The sequence below is a fragment of the Typopeltis vanoorti genome, chromosome 12 (genome assembly GCF_054136105.1).
Source record: "Typopeltis vanoorti isolate ZY-2024b chromosome 12, IOZ_Tvanoo_1.0, whole genome shotgun sequence".
NCBI classification, from domain to species: domain Eukaryota; kingdom Metazoa; phylum Arthropoda; class Arachnida; order Uropygi; family Thelyphonidae; genus Typopeltis; species Typopeltis vanoorti.
In genome coordinates, this window is record NC_143560.1 from 62,206,306 (window position 1) to 62,227,858 (window position 21,553).

A 21,553-nucleotide genomic window follows, 5' to 3' on the forward strand; every position below is an offset into this window, starting at 1 on the left:
ACCAGTCCGCGTGAGCATTTTCAAGACTTTTCTCAATACACAAATATAAGTCATTTCCTGTCGTTTTTCAGTCACATTCATATTGTTATCAACGCCACGAATAAATATTGCTAACTGGGATATATTAATAATGTCTGTACATTTGTCAACTGCAATGGAAAACGTTACAAAACTTTATTTTTTCACGCCATATATCTTGGAAGTTCTCTGCTATATTATTATTATTATATATAAGTATCTCCATGGAGTCAGAAGACTCGTCGCGGGAGGCCCAAGCTATCAAAACAATATCTATCATACCTCTTCTTGAACTCATTTATAGACGAAGCACTCACAACTGAGTCAGGCTATGCATTCGATTCATTCATCACTCTCCAGACAAAAAATCTAGTTCTCACACCCTTGTTAACCACACTTTTCCTTAATTTCCAGGGATGACCTCTTGTTCTTTCATCACTATCACACAGCAGAAATATTTCCCTTGCATCAATCTTATAAAAACCTTTAAGCAATTGAAATGTTTCTATCATATCCCTGCTTCTCTGTCTATCAACCAACCTCTGCAATCCACAAGCTCTCAATCTATCAATGTAGGGAGCATTTTTTTACACCACTCACCAACTTAGTCACTCTCCTCTGAACCGTCTCCACCAATTCCTCATTTCCAAGGAATCCAGGTGACTAGACCTCAGCAGCACAATAATCCAAATGTTGAAGTGTCAACGCCTTATAAAGAGAAATAACATCTTTATCTCTGGATGTTAGTGTGTTCTTCAATAACCAAGTAATCCAATGTGCTATCATGGACACCTTAGCAATGTGTCCTCTGAACTTCAACTCCCTATCCACTAATACCCTCAAGGCCCTAGCCTCATCAATCTCTTGGAGTATCGTTCCATCAATGTGGTACACAGCCGGTAATCTTTTAATCCCAAAATGCATAACTTTACACTTTTTCACATTGAACTGACATCCATTACCCTTTGCCCATTTTGCTATCTTATTTAAATCATCCTGCAAACTCTCAAGATCAGCTTGATTTCTTATTGCGCTTCCCAACTTTGCATCGTCAGCAAACAACTAAACATCTCCCTTCAAGTTATTTCCTATATCATTTATTTACGAATTAAACAATAACGACCCAAGCACAGAGCCCTGAGGCACACCACTGGTCACTGCTTCATCCTGGACTCTGCTCTTCCATACGCTACTTTCTGTTATCTCTCTATAAGCCATTCTCTTATCCATACCACCAGTTTAGTATCCATCCCCATTTGTTCTAATTTGTGCAACACTATTCCATGGGATATCCTGTCAAAAGCCTTTGCAAAATCCAGAGGTATCACTATGTAGCATTCCCCTTGTCCAACTCAGATGTCACTCTATTATAAAAAGTTAATAAATTGCTAAGGCAGGACCGACCTTTAACAAAACCCTCTTGGCCCGTATAGAATATCATATTCTGATCCACCCAATCCTGAATTCTGACCTTAACCAACTTTTCCAGTACTTTTACCACCACTCCCGAGATGGTAATTGGTCTGTAATTTACAACCGCAGTCTTGGAGCCTCCTTTATGCAAAGGAACTATTTTGCCTTCCTTCCACTTCCTAGGGACCATACCAGAGTTCAAACTCAAGTTAAATAACCAAGTAAAATGAGTTGACAATTTCCTTGCACATTCGCGTAACACCCGCGCTGATATTCCATCTAAACCAAGAGCAGTGTTTGCGTTTAAATTCTGCAATATTCTAAGTACCCCTGTTTCATTAATTTGAATTCTCACATTAGTATTGCTACAGGTACAGAGATATCCTCACTTGGGTGATAGACTTTTGAAAAGTGCTCACTCAGTAACTCTACTATTACATCTGAATTGGTCACCTCGTTACCATTGGCACCCACTAAGGTTATCTTTCCAAAGTCATTCTTCCTTTCAGTGGCGCACCCAGGGGGGAGGGAACATGGCCCCCCTCCAAAAGAAAAAGGAAAAATATACGCGACAATTTTCCAAAAATCTTTTCCTAATTAAAATTCATTTTTTAATTTACGTTATGTCTGTCTCTGTTTCTATGCTACTTATGAATTAGCGGTCACACAAGGTGGGAATACCCTACAGCTCTCGGAATCACGGCCGCTGTGAACGCAAAGCGAACGAAGTAGTGCTCGGGGAGACCGAGCGCTGCTTCGTTTGCCCGAGCTGGGATAGAGGAGGAGATCATGGGTATCATGTATTGGCGATCACTGCAGATAATCAGTCATAGGTCGTATGCAATGCGTAGTGTGTATTCTCAAATCGTCTACTCAACTCCCCCCCCCCCCCAAAGATTAAATCCTGAGTTGGCCACTGCTTCCTTTTACTTGCCACGTAGCGAAAGAACTCTTTGGAATTATCTCTGATCCCCTTAGCTAAGGTCTTCTCATAATCAGATTTTGCGTTCCTTAGTATGCTGGTAACCTTTCTAGCCTGAGCTTTGTACTGCTCACGAGTGTACTGATCACCTTTCTCCTTGTAAATTCTCCAAAATGTTTTATTTTTTTGTAGATCAAGCCTGATACTACTACTCGTGCATCTAACGCCAACCTTGTTCTTCAACACGCTCCGCAACTGCGTTTCCTGATAGGCTTATACTTTGAAATGCTTGCCTTTTTTCCGGACATATGATTTCGACTGCACTTAAAAGACAATTTTTAATAAATTCTCCATCAGTAAAAGGTTTCGAAGCTCGAGCAATTTTTTCACTTATGACGTAACTACATTTAACAGCAGCATCACTTGTTATGATAACATTCGAAAATATCCTCTGTTGAAACTTCAGTTCATTTTTTAAATCTTTAAGTTTGTCATCGCGCATCTTTTCTGTATATTTACCACAGTTCTTGGGGTTTGTTTCATAATGGCGTTTTAGTTTCTATTCTTTCACCACGGCGACACTTTCTTTGTCTACATATCAAACATGTTGGAATATTTTTTACTTCCACAAAGAAATATGCCTTCTCCCATTTTTCTTGAAAAGTTCTGCCTTCTTGATCTATTTTTCTTTTTTTTAACTTTAAATTCAGACATTGTTATGGACAAAAAAAATAAGTTATTGAGGTAACTTTTTATTAACACACTATCATATTACAATGGTAACCTGTAACTTATTGACATTGTATCACGTGGCTTAAAATGGCTGCGTGACAAGTAACTTCCATTCAGGGTTGCCAACATTTGATGATAGAAACATGGTACAAAGAAATTTTCTTGTTTAATCCCCTCAGGATGTTAGAAACATTGATTTTTAGAAAAGAAATCATTAAGGTCCCCTGCCGGATATGAAACCTTCGCGGGCCGTATCCGGCCTGTGGGCTGCCAGTTTGCGACCCCTGGATTAGACCATGTCCTTCGCTTGTGTACAGATTCTACAGGTTCGTCTAGCTGGCGAGCAACTAAAAAAATATGCAATAAAACGCTCCCAATATAGGGAAAAAAAAAGTTTGTTCTGAAGATGATCATGCAATGGAATTTCGAAATAATACAGAAGTTACATACAATTCGTTGGCCTGACTGATATGTGTGTTTTTTTAACATACTTTTGAAAGAATTTTGGATATATTTTTGATGATTTCACTTTATATAAACAAAAAAGGCATTAGTGGAACATCCACACATTAACGATTATTAGAAATAAAGCATATTTCTAATAATCGTATTAGAAATATACGATTTCTAATAAGCATATTTCTAACTGCAATGAAAACTTAGATTATCGAACTGATTTATAAAATATTGAATAATAATGAAATTGTTCCAAAAGATGGCGCCAGCTAAAAATTTAAGCAAAACGCCTCGCCATCTGCTGCCGACATTTTTTATGAGATTATAATTTCAGAACTGTAACGATAACATTGAGATAGAAGGTACAGTCTGGCTACCAATCGATTAAAAAAAAGAAAAAAGAAAAAAAGAATAATCATTTAGTCCATTTTGAGGAATAAAAAAGACTTTCAGGATTAATTTTATTTCTAAACAAAAAATTCACTTGGTGTAATACATTTAAAAAAAAAAAAATCCACTCAGCTCATAACGGTACATATATAGAAAATCAAATCAGTACTTTTTTTTATAATAATTTTTACCACGTTTAGTGAATAATGCGTTATTTGAATAGCATTTTAATCTCGCATCTCATTAGCATTTAAATGCAAATAAGCTGGGTCATCATCCAGGAACTATTAGATCTTGCGAGAAGTGCATGAGTATGCAACTCAATCGAGTGTTTTGCATAAAACAGAGACGGTTTGGTTAGTGCAAGCGCACCAAGAACGTGACAGAAAATAATCAATGAACTATTTTCTGAGAAGAGGCGTGCTCTGTTCAACACTCTTAGAAACAGAAGCGCAAGTCACATTGAAATATTATAAGTAAGCCTAAGATAGCACAGTTCGATAGATTCGAACACAATTGTCTTTTCTTCTTGCTACATCTGTGGTTGTAATACGGCAAATGTTTTCCTCGTACCCAGATCACCTCCCCCTCCTGCACTTATCAACCACAGTCACAAACGTGACCTATTATTCCACAGCCACCCCTCCAAATGCACACCCCCGAGTGAAGGAGATGCCGGTCGTGCATGGAAGAACCAGTCAGTAGAGTTTGGTGTGACCAAGAAGGTCATTCACTGGATTTTGGTGTTTGCTTCTTCTCTTTCTTGGACTAGTTCATTATATTAGGTTGGGGAAGGAGATGTATCTTGTTAGGGTTTAAAAATAAATAACAAATTACGATTGTTTGGGAACACATAATACATCTTTTATGGTGTAACGCATTTATGCAGATGTGATAATTATTCGACCAATAAATAATATTAATCCTTATAAACATTATTTTGTCGCTTAAAATGTTAAGTTAGAATGCTATAAACAAACAATCTTCCTCTTTCCGTTAAAATCTGCTTCAAAACAATTTCAGAAAATGGATTTACAATATTTACGAGCCTGATATAGCTCGAATTTTCTGTCGAGACTTTGATTAAGGAATTACAGACTATGAAATCTGATAAGACACAAACGACAGTGTCAGAAGAACACCCAAGGCAATTAACTAACGTAATACGTTGACCTCGTAGCCTTAATTGGTTCAGCCGTAATTCCAACCAATTCGACACACCAGTGACAGCAGATTTTTATAAGCAGCATTTGTCATAAGAAAGAAAATGCTAACAACATACACAGAGCAATCATATAGTAACATATTCCATGTTCGGTTTATTGGCTTTTCATTATAGTCTCAACCCTGATATTCAGTTGGATATTTCAATATTATAGCACAGTATTCACATTTCAGTACATGACCTTACTAAAATATCCCTCCTATTGACCCCTCCAAGTTCAAAAGAATATCTGTAGAGCAATTTTCATTCTTTATGAAGAGTGTGGAAACAGTGGTAGGGATCGAACCATTCCGCTACTAAATGCCAAAAAAGGTGTAGTTATTACCATAGAAACATTACAACAGATTTCTCTGTTAATCAACAAAATAAACTTTGAAATTGTATACAGAGAAACTAGAGATTATTCGGCACGTTAATGGTTCAGGCTAATCTAAGTTTGTTGTCCTAATATAATTGTAAGATTATAATGTGGAACATTTAAAGCAAGTATATGACACGTTTTTGACATAAAGCATGGTAAAGTATCGGGATTCCCATTATAGAAAGAAATATACTAATGTCAATCCTCATCGCAGTTGGCCTTATACTGGTCACTTCGCTACTGCTGTACGATGGAAACAAATATATCCATAGACTCGACTCTATATTTGCATACTTAATAGCATGTGGTGATGAACTTACGACCTTGATAGTAGTGTTTATAAACACTACTGGTAACAAAGGCTATCGCTCTAAAGTGAGTCAACTGCAAAGCAATATTTTCAGACGCCAGTAATTTGAGGAGTGCATCTCAACATAGTAACGCACAGGAAGACAAAAACCCCAGAAAATTAACACCAAATAACTAAAAGGTACCACGAAGGGTGGTAACGGAATTTCGGCAGCCCAAAACGAAAATTATCAGTCAAGAGTTCAAAGATTCTACAAGGCTAGTTACCTTTAGGATAACTAGCACTGTAGAATCCTTAAGAATAGCAGAATCCTAACTCATTACATAGATCACTACGTAATGAGCTGTGTTGGTCTCGATTTCTACGGAAGGGCATTTGTTCGCATAAGCCAAACATGGCAATCAATAGGCAGATCCACTGATGTAGGAAACATCTTCATTAACTCGAAGAAACGCTGAAAGTCTGTAAGATGGAGCAACGAATTGCCCTATATTACCCTTCTGATCAGATAAGTGTGGGTAGATGCGTCAATGCCTGTAGAAAACGGCTTGTGCGTAAGTGTAATGATCTGGAGCTGTTTCTCCTAGTAGGTGGGACTCGGATCTTTTGGATATAGTGCTTGGAAGGATGAATGTTTTGTACAATGCTTTCTACAGCAGAAATTAAAAATTAATTTTTAAAAATTAAAAAAAAATCGCTAGATTGATATTGCAGTACTGTGTTCTATAGGCTTACAACCTTTCGCAAGTGGGAATCACATAAATAAAATTGATGCCGCCAGTAGTGCCTTACGGGATCCAGTTTCCTTGAATTTTTTAATTAATCTTTTCACAGTTGATGAAGTTAAATCACTATTCCGACCATATTTTGTACGAAAATTGCGAACTGTAGCTGCCAAATCTTCATTATTTTTAAAATATTGCTCAACAATGAAAATGCGTTGTTCTTTCGTGTAGCGTTCCATTTTGAATAACCCTGAACTGTCAGCTGTCACGCTGTCTTTTTTTTTCTCGTTGGCAACACTTTACCGCACAAATGGCGCTAAATTTAAATCTTGCGTGAATTTTGGGACACCCTTTAGTACTATCACACTATTCATGGACTGTGATAGTACTATACGTGATAATTAAGTTTGCATGAGGACACCTATCAGGAATGTAATGATTATAGTGTTTTTGCCCGGCTATATTTTAATTGTCTGTATTGTTATAACTCTTAGCTATGAAAACTACGCAGTAGACATGATTATCATTTTTGTTTACTTAAAAATTTGTTGTTTCTGTAGTTGACGTAAAATTTTAAATTAAAACGAAACTCCAAACTTTAGTTTGGAAAGCATATAAGATCGTATTATTATTATTATTTAACCGAATAAGGGGTAAACTTCCACACACAAGTATTCGCCCTCGCCTTAGTTGCTCATTACAGTAGTTAAAAGTATGTGTGTTGTGTATCTTTCGGGCCGATGACCAACTAGGTTCTACGTTACGCCCGAACACCTTTTCAAGGCCACCATATTTGCGCTGTCCTCCCAACAATCGTAGAAAAAGAGTAATTTGGCACGGTGGATGAACACGGTATGATTCCACTTGCATCTAGGACTGCACAAACACGAGCTCACTGCGTGTTCGATGGCCTTAACAAGATAGTTTCAACTGTGTAGTGATGATCACGTGATCGCGTAACAGCAACAATTTTCCACGCACTTTTTGTTTTTATGGAGGTTTCACAATAAGCAAGGAGGCATAACGAATGTTCGAAGAGAATTTATGGCTTCAAATCTCCCTTTTAAAACATTTCCCCACAACCCTATCGATTCGCAGGAACACGCCATTAGTTTAGAAAATGCACGAGGTGATAGTTACCACTTGAGTCAAATAGTAATAATCGCTTCACTTTAATAACATCATCCGAGAATAGTTACTGGATATCTAACAAAAGGAGGACGTGTCCTACTTTTATTAGCTATTTGAAAGTTCTGATAAACACCTAGAACAAAAACAATTTAAAGCAACTGATATAAGAAAGAATATACTAGCAGAGTTATGAAGGTAACTTATATTCTTATATCCTCGTATGTTCTTTAATGTGGTTATATCGGTTGTTTTAATATCATTTTTGTTGTAGGTGTTTATCAGAACTTTGCCGACTCACCCTCCCTAGTAACCAACATTCGCTCTTAATTAGGTTTAATGGAATCTGGGGCGAATGCTGGTCTTGAAATTCACGCAGTGAGAGGTATGATTGAAGTCTGATTAGCGGAATAATGAATTAATGACCATTTAAAACTATATATTTAAAAATTTATGTACATTTAATCATACAAATGATATTCTATCTTTTTCAATTTAGCTACTTGAATACAAGTTCTACTCTACGTATGAACTGGTCAATAACATCGTCATAAAAAGTTGGTTGTAACTTAATTTTCCCAAGCAACACGCACACTTGTAAAGGCTGGCTGAAGCTACTTTGACTGCGTATGGCCTGTGTTTAAGACGACGTGAATGGAGCGGAAATGGGCTATGTGCGTGCATGAAATCAGTGCTGCAGCGAGGACCTGGAAGCTCTCACAACCGAGCAAGCCAAGGTAGCTTTGACTAGACGAGCAAGCATCGGCCTTCGATACATAACGCAAAGCTCAATTATTGCCGCGCAAGCTTAAGACGTCTTCTGTCTACAAAAATAAAAGCCTAAATGGAATGCTTATAAATGCACGCATTTATTAACAAAGAAATATTACTTCTTTCTCAAGTAATGAGCTTGCGCAACAAGCATGGAGAATTTCGCCCCTGAATGGAATGAAAACAGCATGAAGAAATAATTAAACACAGATTTAATAGTTTCAATATGTCGTCTCTGCCAGAGGCATCTTCTGGAATACAGTATAAAAACTATAATAAAACAACAACACACGAACAAGAATTTGAAGATGTTAGATGAGAAGCCTAAGGTTTAAGAGGGGATGTCCTCTATGGGTGCTGGTAGTTGACTATTGAATAGATCTAAGAATTAAGGTTTGGAATGAGTTTCATTCATTCGATATTGACTCTCATTCCAAATCTATTGAATCAAATCATACTTGAACTAAATGCATTTTTTAAAAAAAAACTGTACCGCACTCAGTGAAGGTTGTAACCTGTAGTACAAAAATATGAAGATTGTCGATAGGCTACGGGTTACATAATCCAGATATCCTGCTCTAGAAACCAAACCTGGAAATGGTGGTCTCACTCAAGATGATATAAATCCTCTACTACCTAAAGATATTCATCCTAAAGTGAGAGCCGTACAAAACATTGGGTGAAGAGCCGAAGTCATCCACTCGACCAACCAGCCAGCGAATGAAATGAAGAATTTTATTGTCTTGTAAGTGCTAATTACACAGCTTGATGTACATTACAACAGTAATGAATTACTAATATGCTGTAAGGGCATTAACATTAGAGTTTGATTTAAAGGATTTTTATCAATTAACAGAGTGTAGACTGATTGATATCAGGCTTGGTTGGTCTATTGGAAAGTGTCTTCACTATTCTACCAACAGTCTGGGGATTCGAACTCCACTGACCTGACCGGTTGTGAATCAGGCATCCATGCCACAGTTAGTGGCAGATGAATTTCTTCGAACGCCGTCAACCTACTTATCTTGAATCTTAAAAACTTCCAGGTGTTAATGATTTCATTCATTAAATTGAAAATGTTTTATTTTTAATAATTTATAGAATTATGAAAATATCATATTCATAAATCCTCCATTAGACTAAATACTTTTTTTTTTATAATCGAATTGTTTCAACTATTCGACTGTTTTATTTTTCAAGTTTGCTTTTCCCTTCCCGAAACACTACCATTTCACGTCACATTAAACACGCTGTTGCCTAGCAGCCTTCTCAGTTAACGTCTGCTCAGTGACTTGCATATTTTGAAAGTCGTTTTCTATCCTGTTATTGCTGTTTGTAATGATGACATAATTCCATATCTGCAAATATTTTTTAAAAAAAAGAAAGAAATTTTAGTTAATTTTCATTGCCTTCGGGTAATACAAATGAAATAAAATTTTAGTTTGCAATCTATTACGAATAAAACCTTTGTAGAAATATTTGCAAAAGTATAGGAAGTTAGCAAGTACATATTTGGGAATGTAGGGAATAAAGTGCCTTTACAAAAGCTAATTCTTTATAATGGAAAAGTATTTAAATCAACTACCGATGTTCATAAAATATTAAGAGGCTCAGCATCGCCCCATCAGATATAAGCAGAAAAAGGAACACGAATTCAAGTCTCCTTCTTACTACCGTTCTACACCCAAATAGTCTTCACTTACTGGAATTGTTGCCTCCAACCCTGTCTGTGCAGGACATTACTTTTCCAGTTTAGACTGCAGTGTGATGTTCCTCTTCACTTACGATGTCTGTCCACCTTGCTCTAAGTTTTCCTTTTGGTCTTTTCCCAAGAATTTTACTGTTTTTTGTCTTCAGAATATTGCAGTTTTGCATACGACAAACATGTCCTGCTCACAGCAACTTTTTGAACTTGATTATACTGCGGACTCTTTATAAAGTTGATATAACTCATGGTTGTATCTGATCCTCCAGAGACCATTGTCATTCACTGGTCCAAATATTTTTCTAAGGATTTTCTATTCAAAAGTGAAATCCAATTTACCCTTTCTCAAATATCCAGGTTTCACATCCGCTAACTGAACGATTTCTTTATTTTTATTTTAGTCTTCCAATGAATATCTTTTGAACTGAGTACACGTGAAAGAGAGTAAGGCCTTATCACCTCTCTTTATTCGATTCTGCACTTTCACCATCTCGTTTGGTTTGCTAGTGATCATCATCATCAAATTCCTGCCATGTACCCTCAAGGGGTGTACAGGATATGATAGTACTATATGAAAAAAAGTTACATCATTACTAACTTCCTATCTACAATTTTCCTGCAAATCAATCTGCTATCTGTCAAGGCTCCAACCTTATCAGATCTTATATCTTGTTTAAGTTAAGGGATATTACATCCCATATCGTTTCTTAGCCGAATAAGAAACTCAAAAGAGTTTCATGCCGAATATAGTAGAAACTATATAAAGTTCGGCGATTCCAAGCGTAAGCAAATACCTGGATACTGCAGCAACTGACCCTTAAGGTAGTGCAAGCTGAGGCAACTCATGTCAAAAGTGGAGCAAGCTCCGATCACTATTCTTGATATTTACCCATAATGTGAACTTAGCTCCTAGGAGCTGTAATACTGTTCTACATTATGAGAGAAGACCACTACCCAGACCGGTTTCAACCTTTATTGAGGTCTAATAACTTAAACAACTCATATGTCGCCGAATTGAAGCCTTTGGCTCTTCATGTATCTAAAAATTTATTAGGACACCTCTCGGCAATACTCATAGAAGGGTTGTAAGTTCTGTTCGCTACAAACGATATTAACTAGGTCTACCTACTGACTGATGAGACCCCACTGAGGGTGGAAACCGGTGCGGGGCGGATCTGGCTTTGAGAGACTCCACTTGGAGGTAGGTTTTTGCCTGTCTCTGAGTGGGGCCACCACTGAGATTATGGCTCTGCTTGGTGGTGGGGTGAGCCTGCCACTGGGTAGAGCCAATGCTGAGAAGTTCTCGGTGACGGGGTGAGCCTGTCATCGAGTGGAACAACGCTGAGTTGGGCGATCTTTCGGGATCGTCTTATTTTTAGAGCCCGCCTCACCTATACATAAGGTTGAAACCGGTCTGGGTAGTGACCTTCTCTCATAATGTAGAACAGTAATACAGCTCCTAGGAGCTAAGTTCACATTATGGGTAAATATCAAGAATAGTGATCGGAGCTTGCTCCACCTTTGACACGAGTTGCCTCAGCTTGCACTACCTTAAGGGTCAGTTGCTGCAGTATCCAGGTATTTGCTTACGCTTGGAATCGCCGAACTTTATATAATTTCTACTATATTCGGCATGAAACTCTTTGAGTTTCTTATTCGGCTAAGAAACTATATGGGATGTAATATCCCTTAACTTAAACAAGTCATATGTCGCCGAATTGAAGCCTTTGGCTCTTCATGTATCTAATAACTTATATCTTATACTTCTGTCTTCTAAGGTACTTTTTACTATATCAATCCACCTATATCTTGGCCTTCCTCTGGGTCTTTTTCCTGCCAACCTGGCAGAGAACGCTTGTTTTTTTATTCTTTTCTCTTCCACTTTGTTCAAGTGACCATACCACCTGAGATTAGTTCTGCTAACAATGTCAAGTTCTTTCCTAATATCCTCGTTTTTAATATGATATTGCCATTGATGTCATCTGTTCACGCCCCCTAATCTTTCTCAGGACTCATTATCTGTGGTCTCCAATCTATGATCAAGAGTTCTATTTCTAATCCAGCTCGCAGATCCATAAGTTAAAATTGGTTTGAACACTCTTGTATACAGCAACTTGAGTCTTTTGACTAATCTCTCTCTGATTCCATGTAAATTTATTCATTTGACTTCATACCATATCAGCTTTGTGATTCTGTTGTCTATTTCAATATTTAATTTACCATCTTCACTAAAAATCGTGCCTAAGTAGCTGAAATGTTTTACTTGTTCTATAAGTTCTCCATTAATGTAGTTGATATTTTCAATGGTTCTGCCTATTTTCATTATCTTTGTCTTGTTATTGTTGATTTTCATACCAAATTTATTACAACAGTTATTCAATTTAGTCAGGGAATCTTGTAGATTTGAACTGGATTTGTTTAAAAGTATAACATCATCCGCATAAAGCAAAGAGCTGACATTAACATCTCCAATTTTGATAGCATGTTTAATACCACTTTCCTTCATAATGTGATCCATGTAGACAATAAATAACAGAGGGTTTAATGTACATCCTTGTCTGACACCAGATTTAACATTAAACCATCTTCCTGTACGTCTTTCAAATCTAACTGCTGATTTACAACTCAAATAAAGACTAAGTATTGCTTGATATAATTTCCCATCGACAGCATATAACTGTAGCGTTTTGAATAGCTTTTCTCGATTTTCGCTTTACAACAAACAGTTGAGAAATCGTTGGAATATAACATAACAAAGATCTGTATTTGTTTTGGAGACCTGAATATAGATCTTTGATATATTCCCATGCTTTCTCCACTATTTGTCGTAAAGTGAAAATCTGATTCTGACAGCCTCTATTTGGTATGAATTAAGCTTGTTCCTCACCAAGCTTTTCTTCCACAATTCTTCTCAACTGTTTCTCAAGTATACTTGCATAAATCTTACCAGGAACACTCAGTAGGGATATACTTCTGTAATTCTCACATTCAGTTTTATTTCCCTTTTTATAGAATGGATACTATGAAAGCTGTACTCTGTCATCTGGAATGCATTCCTCTGACAAGGCCTTCTGAACTATGCAATGTAATCACTACAGGACTTTTATATCTCCATACTTGAGCATTTCTGGTCGAATATCATCTACTCCTGCTGCCTTTCCACATTTCAGACTTCTGATGGTCTACTTGAAGTATGGATATGTGTTCCTGATTTTTTTTTTTTTTTTTTTTTTTTACCACTGTGCTTAATTTATTTTGTTCTAATTTTTCTATTTCAACGTTCCCAATGTTCACTTACATCAAGTGAACATTGGGAACGTTGAAAGCTCAATCCAAGCTCAGTCCAACTACAACGAGCCTCTACTATCATCATCATCTACACCAGGGGGGGGGTCGCCAAAGTTATTTGCCCGTCGACCTCTTCAAGAGTTTCTTGACTTTTTATCGATCCCCTCTATTTTACTATTACGTAATTATAATAGGACCAGCAAAAAAGACGCTTATGTGAGTTTTTAGATTCTTTATTTTATAGTTACAATGTTTATTGTATGTATAATATAGTATATATCATTATATTGCTATTACTACTACTATACTATCACTAGTAATATAACTGGTATTACTAGTGATATTAATAAATACTGGTATTACTACCGGCGCTGCTCAACTCTTCAACATAGAGAAGTTTAGTTCGTGAATGAATAACGATTGAATTGTAATATGTATGTTGATGAATTTTAGAACGTTAACGCTCACTTGTATGTCGATGCGCAAAAATGAGACTGGGATCGAATATTTGTATCAGTAAATAAGAACCACGCACGTGTTGCAATCTCGCTTCCCCCCGCACCGGCTGGGCAGGAACTACTGATATCCGTTTATTGGTAAATACGTCATTTTGGCCTACTTGATTGGCCTCAGTAACTATTTTCATGACCTTACTCCATCTTACAGGTCCTATTCATGGACCTGTGAGATGGAGGTACTGATCCCACGATTCACTCTTAATTGCGTTGTCATTACCTCCATGTCTTTTGTCATGGAGGTAATCCAAGTTAACCGAATTAAATATTACCCATACAATGATGTCTTATATTTTTCTGTCGACCCCTGAGCCCAAATCGACCCCTTTGGCGACCACTGATCTACACCAACGCCATCTACTGCCCACCCACCACCACCACTTGTATTTTCACAGACAATCACAAACATCCATGCCCACGGCAGGATTCGAACCCGCAGCCTTTGGCTGGAGGGCGCATACGCTATCCACTCGGCCAACCAGGACGGCATATCCCCCGCCTATGATACAATCTGCACTGATTTCTTTATTAATGTCTTCAAAATCTAATGACAACGATAAAATATTGGATAAAAAATAACCCAAGCAGGAATCTGACTAAGGAATAGCAGTTATCCGTTTTCCTAACATCAAGATAACCTGTCACTGCAGAAAATACTTAATAAATCTAAGGGAATCTTTGGCTTATCTCTCTATAACTCAACTTCTTTGTTGCTTCTGAAAAATATTATGATAGAAAACATTGAAAATGAGATAAAAATTAAAGTTTAATTTTATTTTTGTAAACATTCTGGTGTAAGAAATATGGTTGGGTGAAGTAAATGGATGATGAGATTACATATTTACATTAGCAAATGTAATGTGAATTCATTTTACTTTAAGGAGACATCTTCACACCTGGCTTTTTCACATTGTCCTCTCTCATTGGAGAAGATCGACATTTCATCTCTTCTTACATCTACTGGCATTGCTGTAGTTGGTCCTCTTTAACTTTTCTTTCTATAGATAATGAATTGGGTTGTCCTTTCTTCTTTCAACTTCCTGTTCTCTTTTTCAACCCCCCCACGAATTCATTATATAAGTCCTAAAATTGTATAGAATGAACAAGGAAGTAAATAAATACAAGATGTTATCATTGTAATCCAATGCGACATGAAAGTCACAAAGCTATGTTACACAAAATTATTTATAAAAGCCTTATAATGTGTGTGGAGTGAAAATGTATTTACTTACCTTTATAATTATTTGAAAATAAATTTTGCTTGTTGAAAGAATAAAATATGAAAATACCACCGTTTGCATATATTGTATACCGAATTGGAATTAGGGGAATAAGGATTTAAAACAAAAAAAAAAAAGTGTAAAAACTACTCTTTAAGCCACGTGCACTTTCTAAAACAAAACCCACTCACGTTCCAGCCAGAACAGTTGATAATGAAAGCCGAGCTTTCATTATCAACTGTATGTATATGCAAATGTATATGCCACCAGGATAAATCTTGCCATTAATCGAATATATCTTTAGTCAGATTGTAATAGTTTAAAGTATTCTTTAAAAGTTTAAACATTATTCACATTTTATGAAACGTGGTTCATAGGAAAATTCCTTATTCGTTACGTAACTTGAATGCATTGAGTGACATGGGGGAGTCTGAAATCGAGATGATAACGTTAATTAGTAATTTATCGATGAATCCTAAGCAATGAATGGAAAGGTGATTACTGTTAGTCTGAAGGATTGAGAAACGAAAAAAGATAATAGGTGGAGGTAAAAGTTGAGACAAGAGGGGAGGCCGTATAATAAAGAAAACTCAGCAAAAGTGGAGACTTTCTTGATCTGTGATAATGAAGTTAGAGTGAAATCAATAAAGAAAAGGTTGTTGTCACGTTTTTAATACAAAATTTACATCAACATAAGACCTACATGTGGAACAAATACCCATCGACAGTGAAGAAATATATGATGGGGGACTAGAAATTCTGACATGAAACATGGGGATGAAAGGGATTTAAGATATGTTCTTTCTTGTAGTTATATCAGTTGCTTTAATCATTTTTGTTCTAGTGTTTATCAGAACTGTCTTCTCCCTCCCTCGTAGTTATGCCACAGAAATTAATCATATTTGTAGATTGAAGATGACGTTTTTTGGATGATGGTGGTTATGGCCGAGATACCTGCTTTATTCTCTCTATTTTACGTTGGAAGTGTCCCATACGGGGAATATGCTACAAACTCTTCTATGTTGATGAAATAAAAGGTGAATGTAGTACTGATTATTAATATTATTATTTGTCACCTCTAGGGAGTCCAAAGGCTCATCGAGGGGAGGGAGGGCATCTACTCTACAGCAGTGCTAGTATTTCCACAGACAATCACAAACATCCATGCCCACGGCGGGATTCGAACCCGCAGCCTCTTGGCTGGAGAGCGGACACGCTAACCACTCGGCCAACCAGGCTGGCCGAGTGGTTAGCGTGGTATTCGTAGTATTTTTAGTTATTAATATAAGAAATTAATGTTTGATGTAATACAATCTATTATGTAATACTATACCACTATGAATTTAATTTTTTAACATTAAGATGGTATTTTAAAATTGCGCTAACGTATGAATCACACATGGAAGCTTGTTCATGTGACCAACTTCTTTATTCGCTGGCAGAGAGCTAGTGCATAACCTTCGTATGGAGGAGACCTCAAACATTTCTTTGTTGGACTCTCCTTGCTTCACTGTTCTATCCCAACTAATCAGTCAATAATGAATGCCTTTTTAAAACTGATATATCTCGCTGTATCATTTTCTTTCGACCAATGATACACATTAACAATTGTTTCATACAAATATCACTTTTATTTATCCCAGCAAACGAGTTCAAAAGGTCAACACCAATAAGACTCTATGACCCGATTCAGTGAGTGCTTCCCACTGGGTTACTATCATTGAAATATGATCTTCTCTGATCCCCTGTTTTCGTTTCCCTGCTGTCATCACTACAGTACATGCTGGGTAAGCATCAGTTCTGACAGCTTTGTAACACATGAAACTACAAGGGATACGTTTGAGTTGAACAGCAGATTTTAAACAGATATTTCTATTTGTTACAGATATTAAATGTCACTGTTTTTTTTCTGTAGTTAATAATGTAATTTCGAGTCAATAAACGAAAGCATTTAAATAAAAAAATGTTTTATTTTTCTTCAAAAAAAGTTACAAAATATGTTTGAACTTGACAAAAACACCATTTTGCACACTGTATAGAGGCATGTAGAAAATGACGCGATAAAAAATAGTTCTCCAATCACAAGGAAGAACTGCTGCTAAAAATAATTCATTAGTATACAAAATAGGTAATATATAAAATATCTGAGCTCATTGGCAGTTAACATGATTTGGCCCCAGTAGTATTTGGTCCTTTGAGATCAGACAAACCACAAATAGACAAAACATCTACGCATCATTTCAAACACACTAGAAATAAAATTGTTATAAAAATACTTTTCAAATATTATATTAAAAAAATTATTTCGTTGTCAATGAGTAAGTTGAATCAGTGGGTGTGGCAGCTATCACTGCCGTGATTCACATTGAGACTCATGAAAGTAAAAAAAAAAAAATACAAACATAGCTAGCTTTGGCAAGTTAAAATATCTGTTGCAGAATACAGTCAAGTATGTTGGGCAAATTTTGAATAACAGTGAATAAAGAATAAGTCCCTTTTAGATGAAAACCACGCTTTCGTTCTTTGTAGACATTTCTCCCCCCTTCTTTTCTATACGTTCAAAGAAGTAGTGGGTAGAATTACATGGGTCTGAACAGAACCGGAACATGTGGGAACGCAGACGGCAATGTGACACGTCTGAGAGTGACTGTCGCCACTCATCACAAAGCTTAGACTGGCATTTGTAGCGAGGAGAGAAATTAGTTTGATGTTGGAATGGCGAAAACTGGACTCGTCATTGCTAAACAAACGATTATCACTTAGTTTCTCCAGGCAGGTGGAATGTTCTTAGAAATCGATTGATAATAAAATCATACCATAAAACGGATTGTTTGCCCTTTTCGATTTCAACTTTTTAAGCTTTATTTAATTTTTTTTTTTTTACCTCTTTTGTGTGGCTTTTTTTTTTTTTTTCTTCCAGCGAACTCCTGTGAAGCAAGAGCTGGTTGTTCAATGGCCGACCAGATCCTCTCTCTCAACATTCATTTAGAAAAACCACCACAAAAGGAGGAGGACATGCATAGCAACTAGTAAAACTACAGTTCAGTGGAGTATTACTTCCGGTCCCTATTGGGGGCTACAACAAAGAACACAGGAAGCTCGCTGCTAACGTTCTCCTATTTCACTCTAGCTTTCAAGGTCAGGAGATTCAGTTGGAATTGAAAAATGTAATTACAATTGATTTTTGTTGTGCTTCCCTCTCTCGTCTGAGGCGACTGTAGAAAGGGTGAAAGGGAAAAAAAAAAAAAATCAATAGTGGTTGATGGCTCTTGTGACCCAGAACTCTTTATTCAGCAAAGCAAAAACCTAAGTTTGGAATGTTTTGCTGATTAAAAAAAGAAAAACGTGAACTGGATTACACTTTCCAGTTAATAAACAAACAAACAAAAAAGTTAAGTAGCTCAATCTCTGCTCCCACTTCGGAGACAATGAATAACAATGACGTCACAAAAACCTTGGAACAGTGCAGGGCTTATGTACAGTACGGTTGGTGCACAAAGACAACTGAAATTTTATAATCTCAAACACAGGAGAAACCTGACACTGCTGAAGCGGATCTCGAGCTAGATAATAACATAATCCATTGTTTATAGATTTAACTGAAGCCAAGCTTTCCATTAAGTCATCGAAATTATCCTGACATTTAAAAAAAATAATAATAAAATAAAATCTCAACTCCGCTGTTTAGATTAATTGATTAGGAACACAACTCCATCTAGTATTGCATTTAATATATAATATCGAACTCGGTTGTATTTTGTTGTAATTGATTACAAAATAATTTTGATTGAAAAGTTCACATAAAGGAATTACAAAAACGTACACATTTGAGATATAGAACAGGTAAACAGTTAACTCTTCAAGCGTGCAAGGACTTAAAGACTACTTTTAAAAAAATATCCCATCACTAAAGTGCATGTAAATGAACAGAGTTAAGCGCCAGTATTTACAAAAGAATGCCAGGATGATTATGCTAGCCAACGTATATTCAGACATCAGTTAACACATCACAAAATATAATCTAAATAATGAATAAGACTAAATTGAGTACGTTTGGTTAGGAAATTTTGCACTATAATAAAATAAAAACCCACCACCAATATCTGTGGGCTTTTTTTTTTTTTTTGTCATTATTATTCATACTTGTTTTCAATAATTCTGGATTGAGTGAGAGTCGATATCCAAGAGTCAACTTGCTTTTGCATCAGGTATGATTTAAGGACGTTTTTAAGATCAGGCACATCAACTTCTTTCCCTTGGTTTATTTAATTCCCCCGGTCCTATATTTGCTTATTTCAAGGCACGTGATATAGTCATAAAAATAATTACGTTTCATCCTGACATCTCTATAAAAAATACTGCCGATTAGTAATAAGCTTTACTAATGTGTACTAATATATTTTATTATCAAAATAATTAGCGAAACTGGATATTCCTAATAAGTTGCATCCTAGTTCCATAACTTTTTTTTTGTTTTTACAAAAATTTTTTTTACAAAAAAAAAAAAAAAAGACAGAAAAAAGTTAAATTTAACTGACATTTGTTAAGATAATTAAAACACCCAATGTTAATAAAAATGATTAGAGCAAAATCAAATGACTAAATAGTTTATACAAAATCTCATTTGTCAAAATAATGATAAAAAAAACTAATGATATGTGAAATCAGATAAGCAGAAAAAAGAATGAATGTTAATGGACTAGAGGCAAACATGCCATAAATGGACTGAAGAAATAAATCCAGGAACACTATTCTAAATGACTGGCAAATAATAGCTGCAAGGCATTTCACAAAGATGCCTGCTTAAACCTGAAATAGAACTTGCTCAAGTGGTCCCTGTAGTGATTTTACCATTGGCAGCATTAAAAGAAAGAAAGAAAAAGCTGAGCATTTTGAAGGTTGTAAACTCAAACATCACTTTTAAAAATAGCTGCAGTTTGATTTAATTATATAAAAAAAAAAGTAAAAATATACGTATTAAATCAATTATTTAACATAAGGTATTAGGACGGAAAGAAACCATGACTACGTTCAAGATCATGGCAAATCTCTAGGCTTTTTTTCTAAGGCCATGGCAAGGTCACTAATAAAGTCTCTATAATTAAGACTGTCCATGTTTTTGCATAACAAGTCCAGCAGGAACCAATCTCCCAACTTACATTTCTTGATGACAAAATCCAAGTTATCTGCGTCGGCAAGTCTGGCTCGGGACCGCAACACCAGAAAACGGGATTGAGCCCAGAAAAGCACAACGAGACGGTAGACTAAGAACATACCTGTGAGAACTGCGAGGAGAACGAACCAGAACCACAAGAAGACGTAGATCTTTTCGTTAATGATGTTGATGGGAAGAATACACATGGCATCGTGACGCTGGACGTCTCCAGATGACCCATATCGGTGGAAGGTACACTTGGTAAGTCGAGGGAACACTTTGATCATGGGATCATAACGAACAGTCCAGTCCCACTCGGTGAACTGGAGAACTTTAGATCCATAAGTGGAGAATTCTCCTCCAAGAAACTTGTCGATGAGGTACATTTGTCCGATGACATTAGCAAAGTTCAATGCCTCGCAGAAGAAGAATTCCATGGCGTATAAACCATGGTGATGAATGTTAGCAAGCCAATAATCCACCAGTGCTGTTCTTGCTTCTACTTTCTTTTCTTTACACAAGATGGGAGAATTGAGACCCAAGAGCAAGGCCCTCACTCTTCCTCCTTCCCACATCTTCCATAAATACCTTGGAATGTAGAAAAGGACGGCTTGCAAGAACAAAACAAAACAAACCCACTGATAGTAGGCATGATATACTACCTTTTGCCCAGGGACAAACTTGTCAACACCTGGATAAGGTACTTCGGATCCGACTTTCTTGTACCAAGCACTTTCGACACTGAAGGTGGAATGTATCCAACAGAAGGCATCCAGAAGATTGTTTGGAATGTCATCTCGTGAGATGCAGTCAATGGGGTCGCCAATATACTGCCGTGACGTCACTAGAATACTAAAAGCAATGAGGATGATGACAGTAGCCTTGTAGTGCAGTCGAAACACGTTGTTGTCAATAGTAACAGCGTCGATCTTCAGGAGACTGCGTAAAGAACCGAACACTTTATCCATGATGACCGCAACCCAACCAGGAACAAATAGCGAGGCTAACACAACTCTGTTACGACGAATGCATGCACTGACCTCCGAGGAAATATGGTTCTGGTCACGTCAGCCATTGGAACTCGCTGATTGGTCGCAAGTCTCGTCATGCGCCAATCGGCACTCAAACTTGGCTGTCGAGAAGCGCTTTTGTTCTGTCGGACTCCTTCACTTCCCCCCCTTTAGATGTCGTTGCTAGGGGCAACCGTGGAACGGTCGAA

At 36.7% G+C, this 21,553-nt stretch overlaps 1 protein-coding gene across 1 annotated transcript; it reads right to left on the reverse strand.

Moving 5' to 3' along the window:
• Positions 1-19,731: 19,731 nt before the first annotated feature.
• Positions 19,732-21,308, reverse strand: LOC150100829 (innexin inx2-like). The gene has a single exon (XM_090401486.1). It carries the CDS (start codon positions 21,300-21,302, stop codon positions 20,217-20,219), a length of 1,086 nt encoding a protein of 361 aa, XP_090257612.1. The 5' UTR covers positions 21,303-21,308; the 3' UTR covers positions 19,732-20,216.
• Positions 21,309-21,553: the final 245 nt, after the last annotated feature.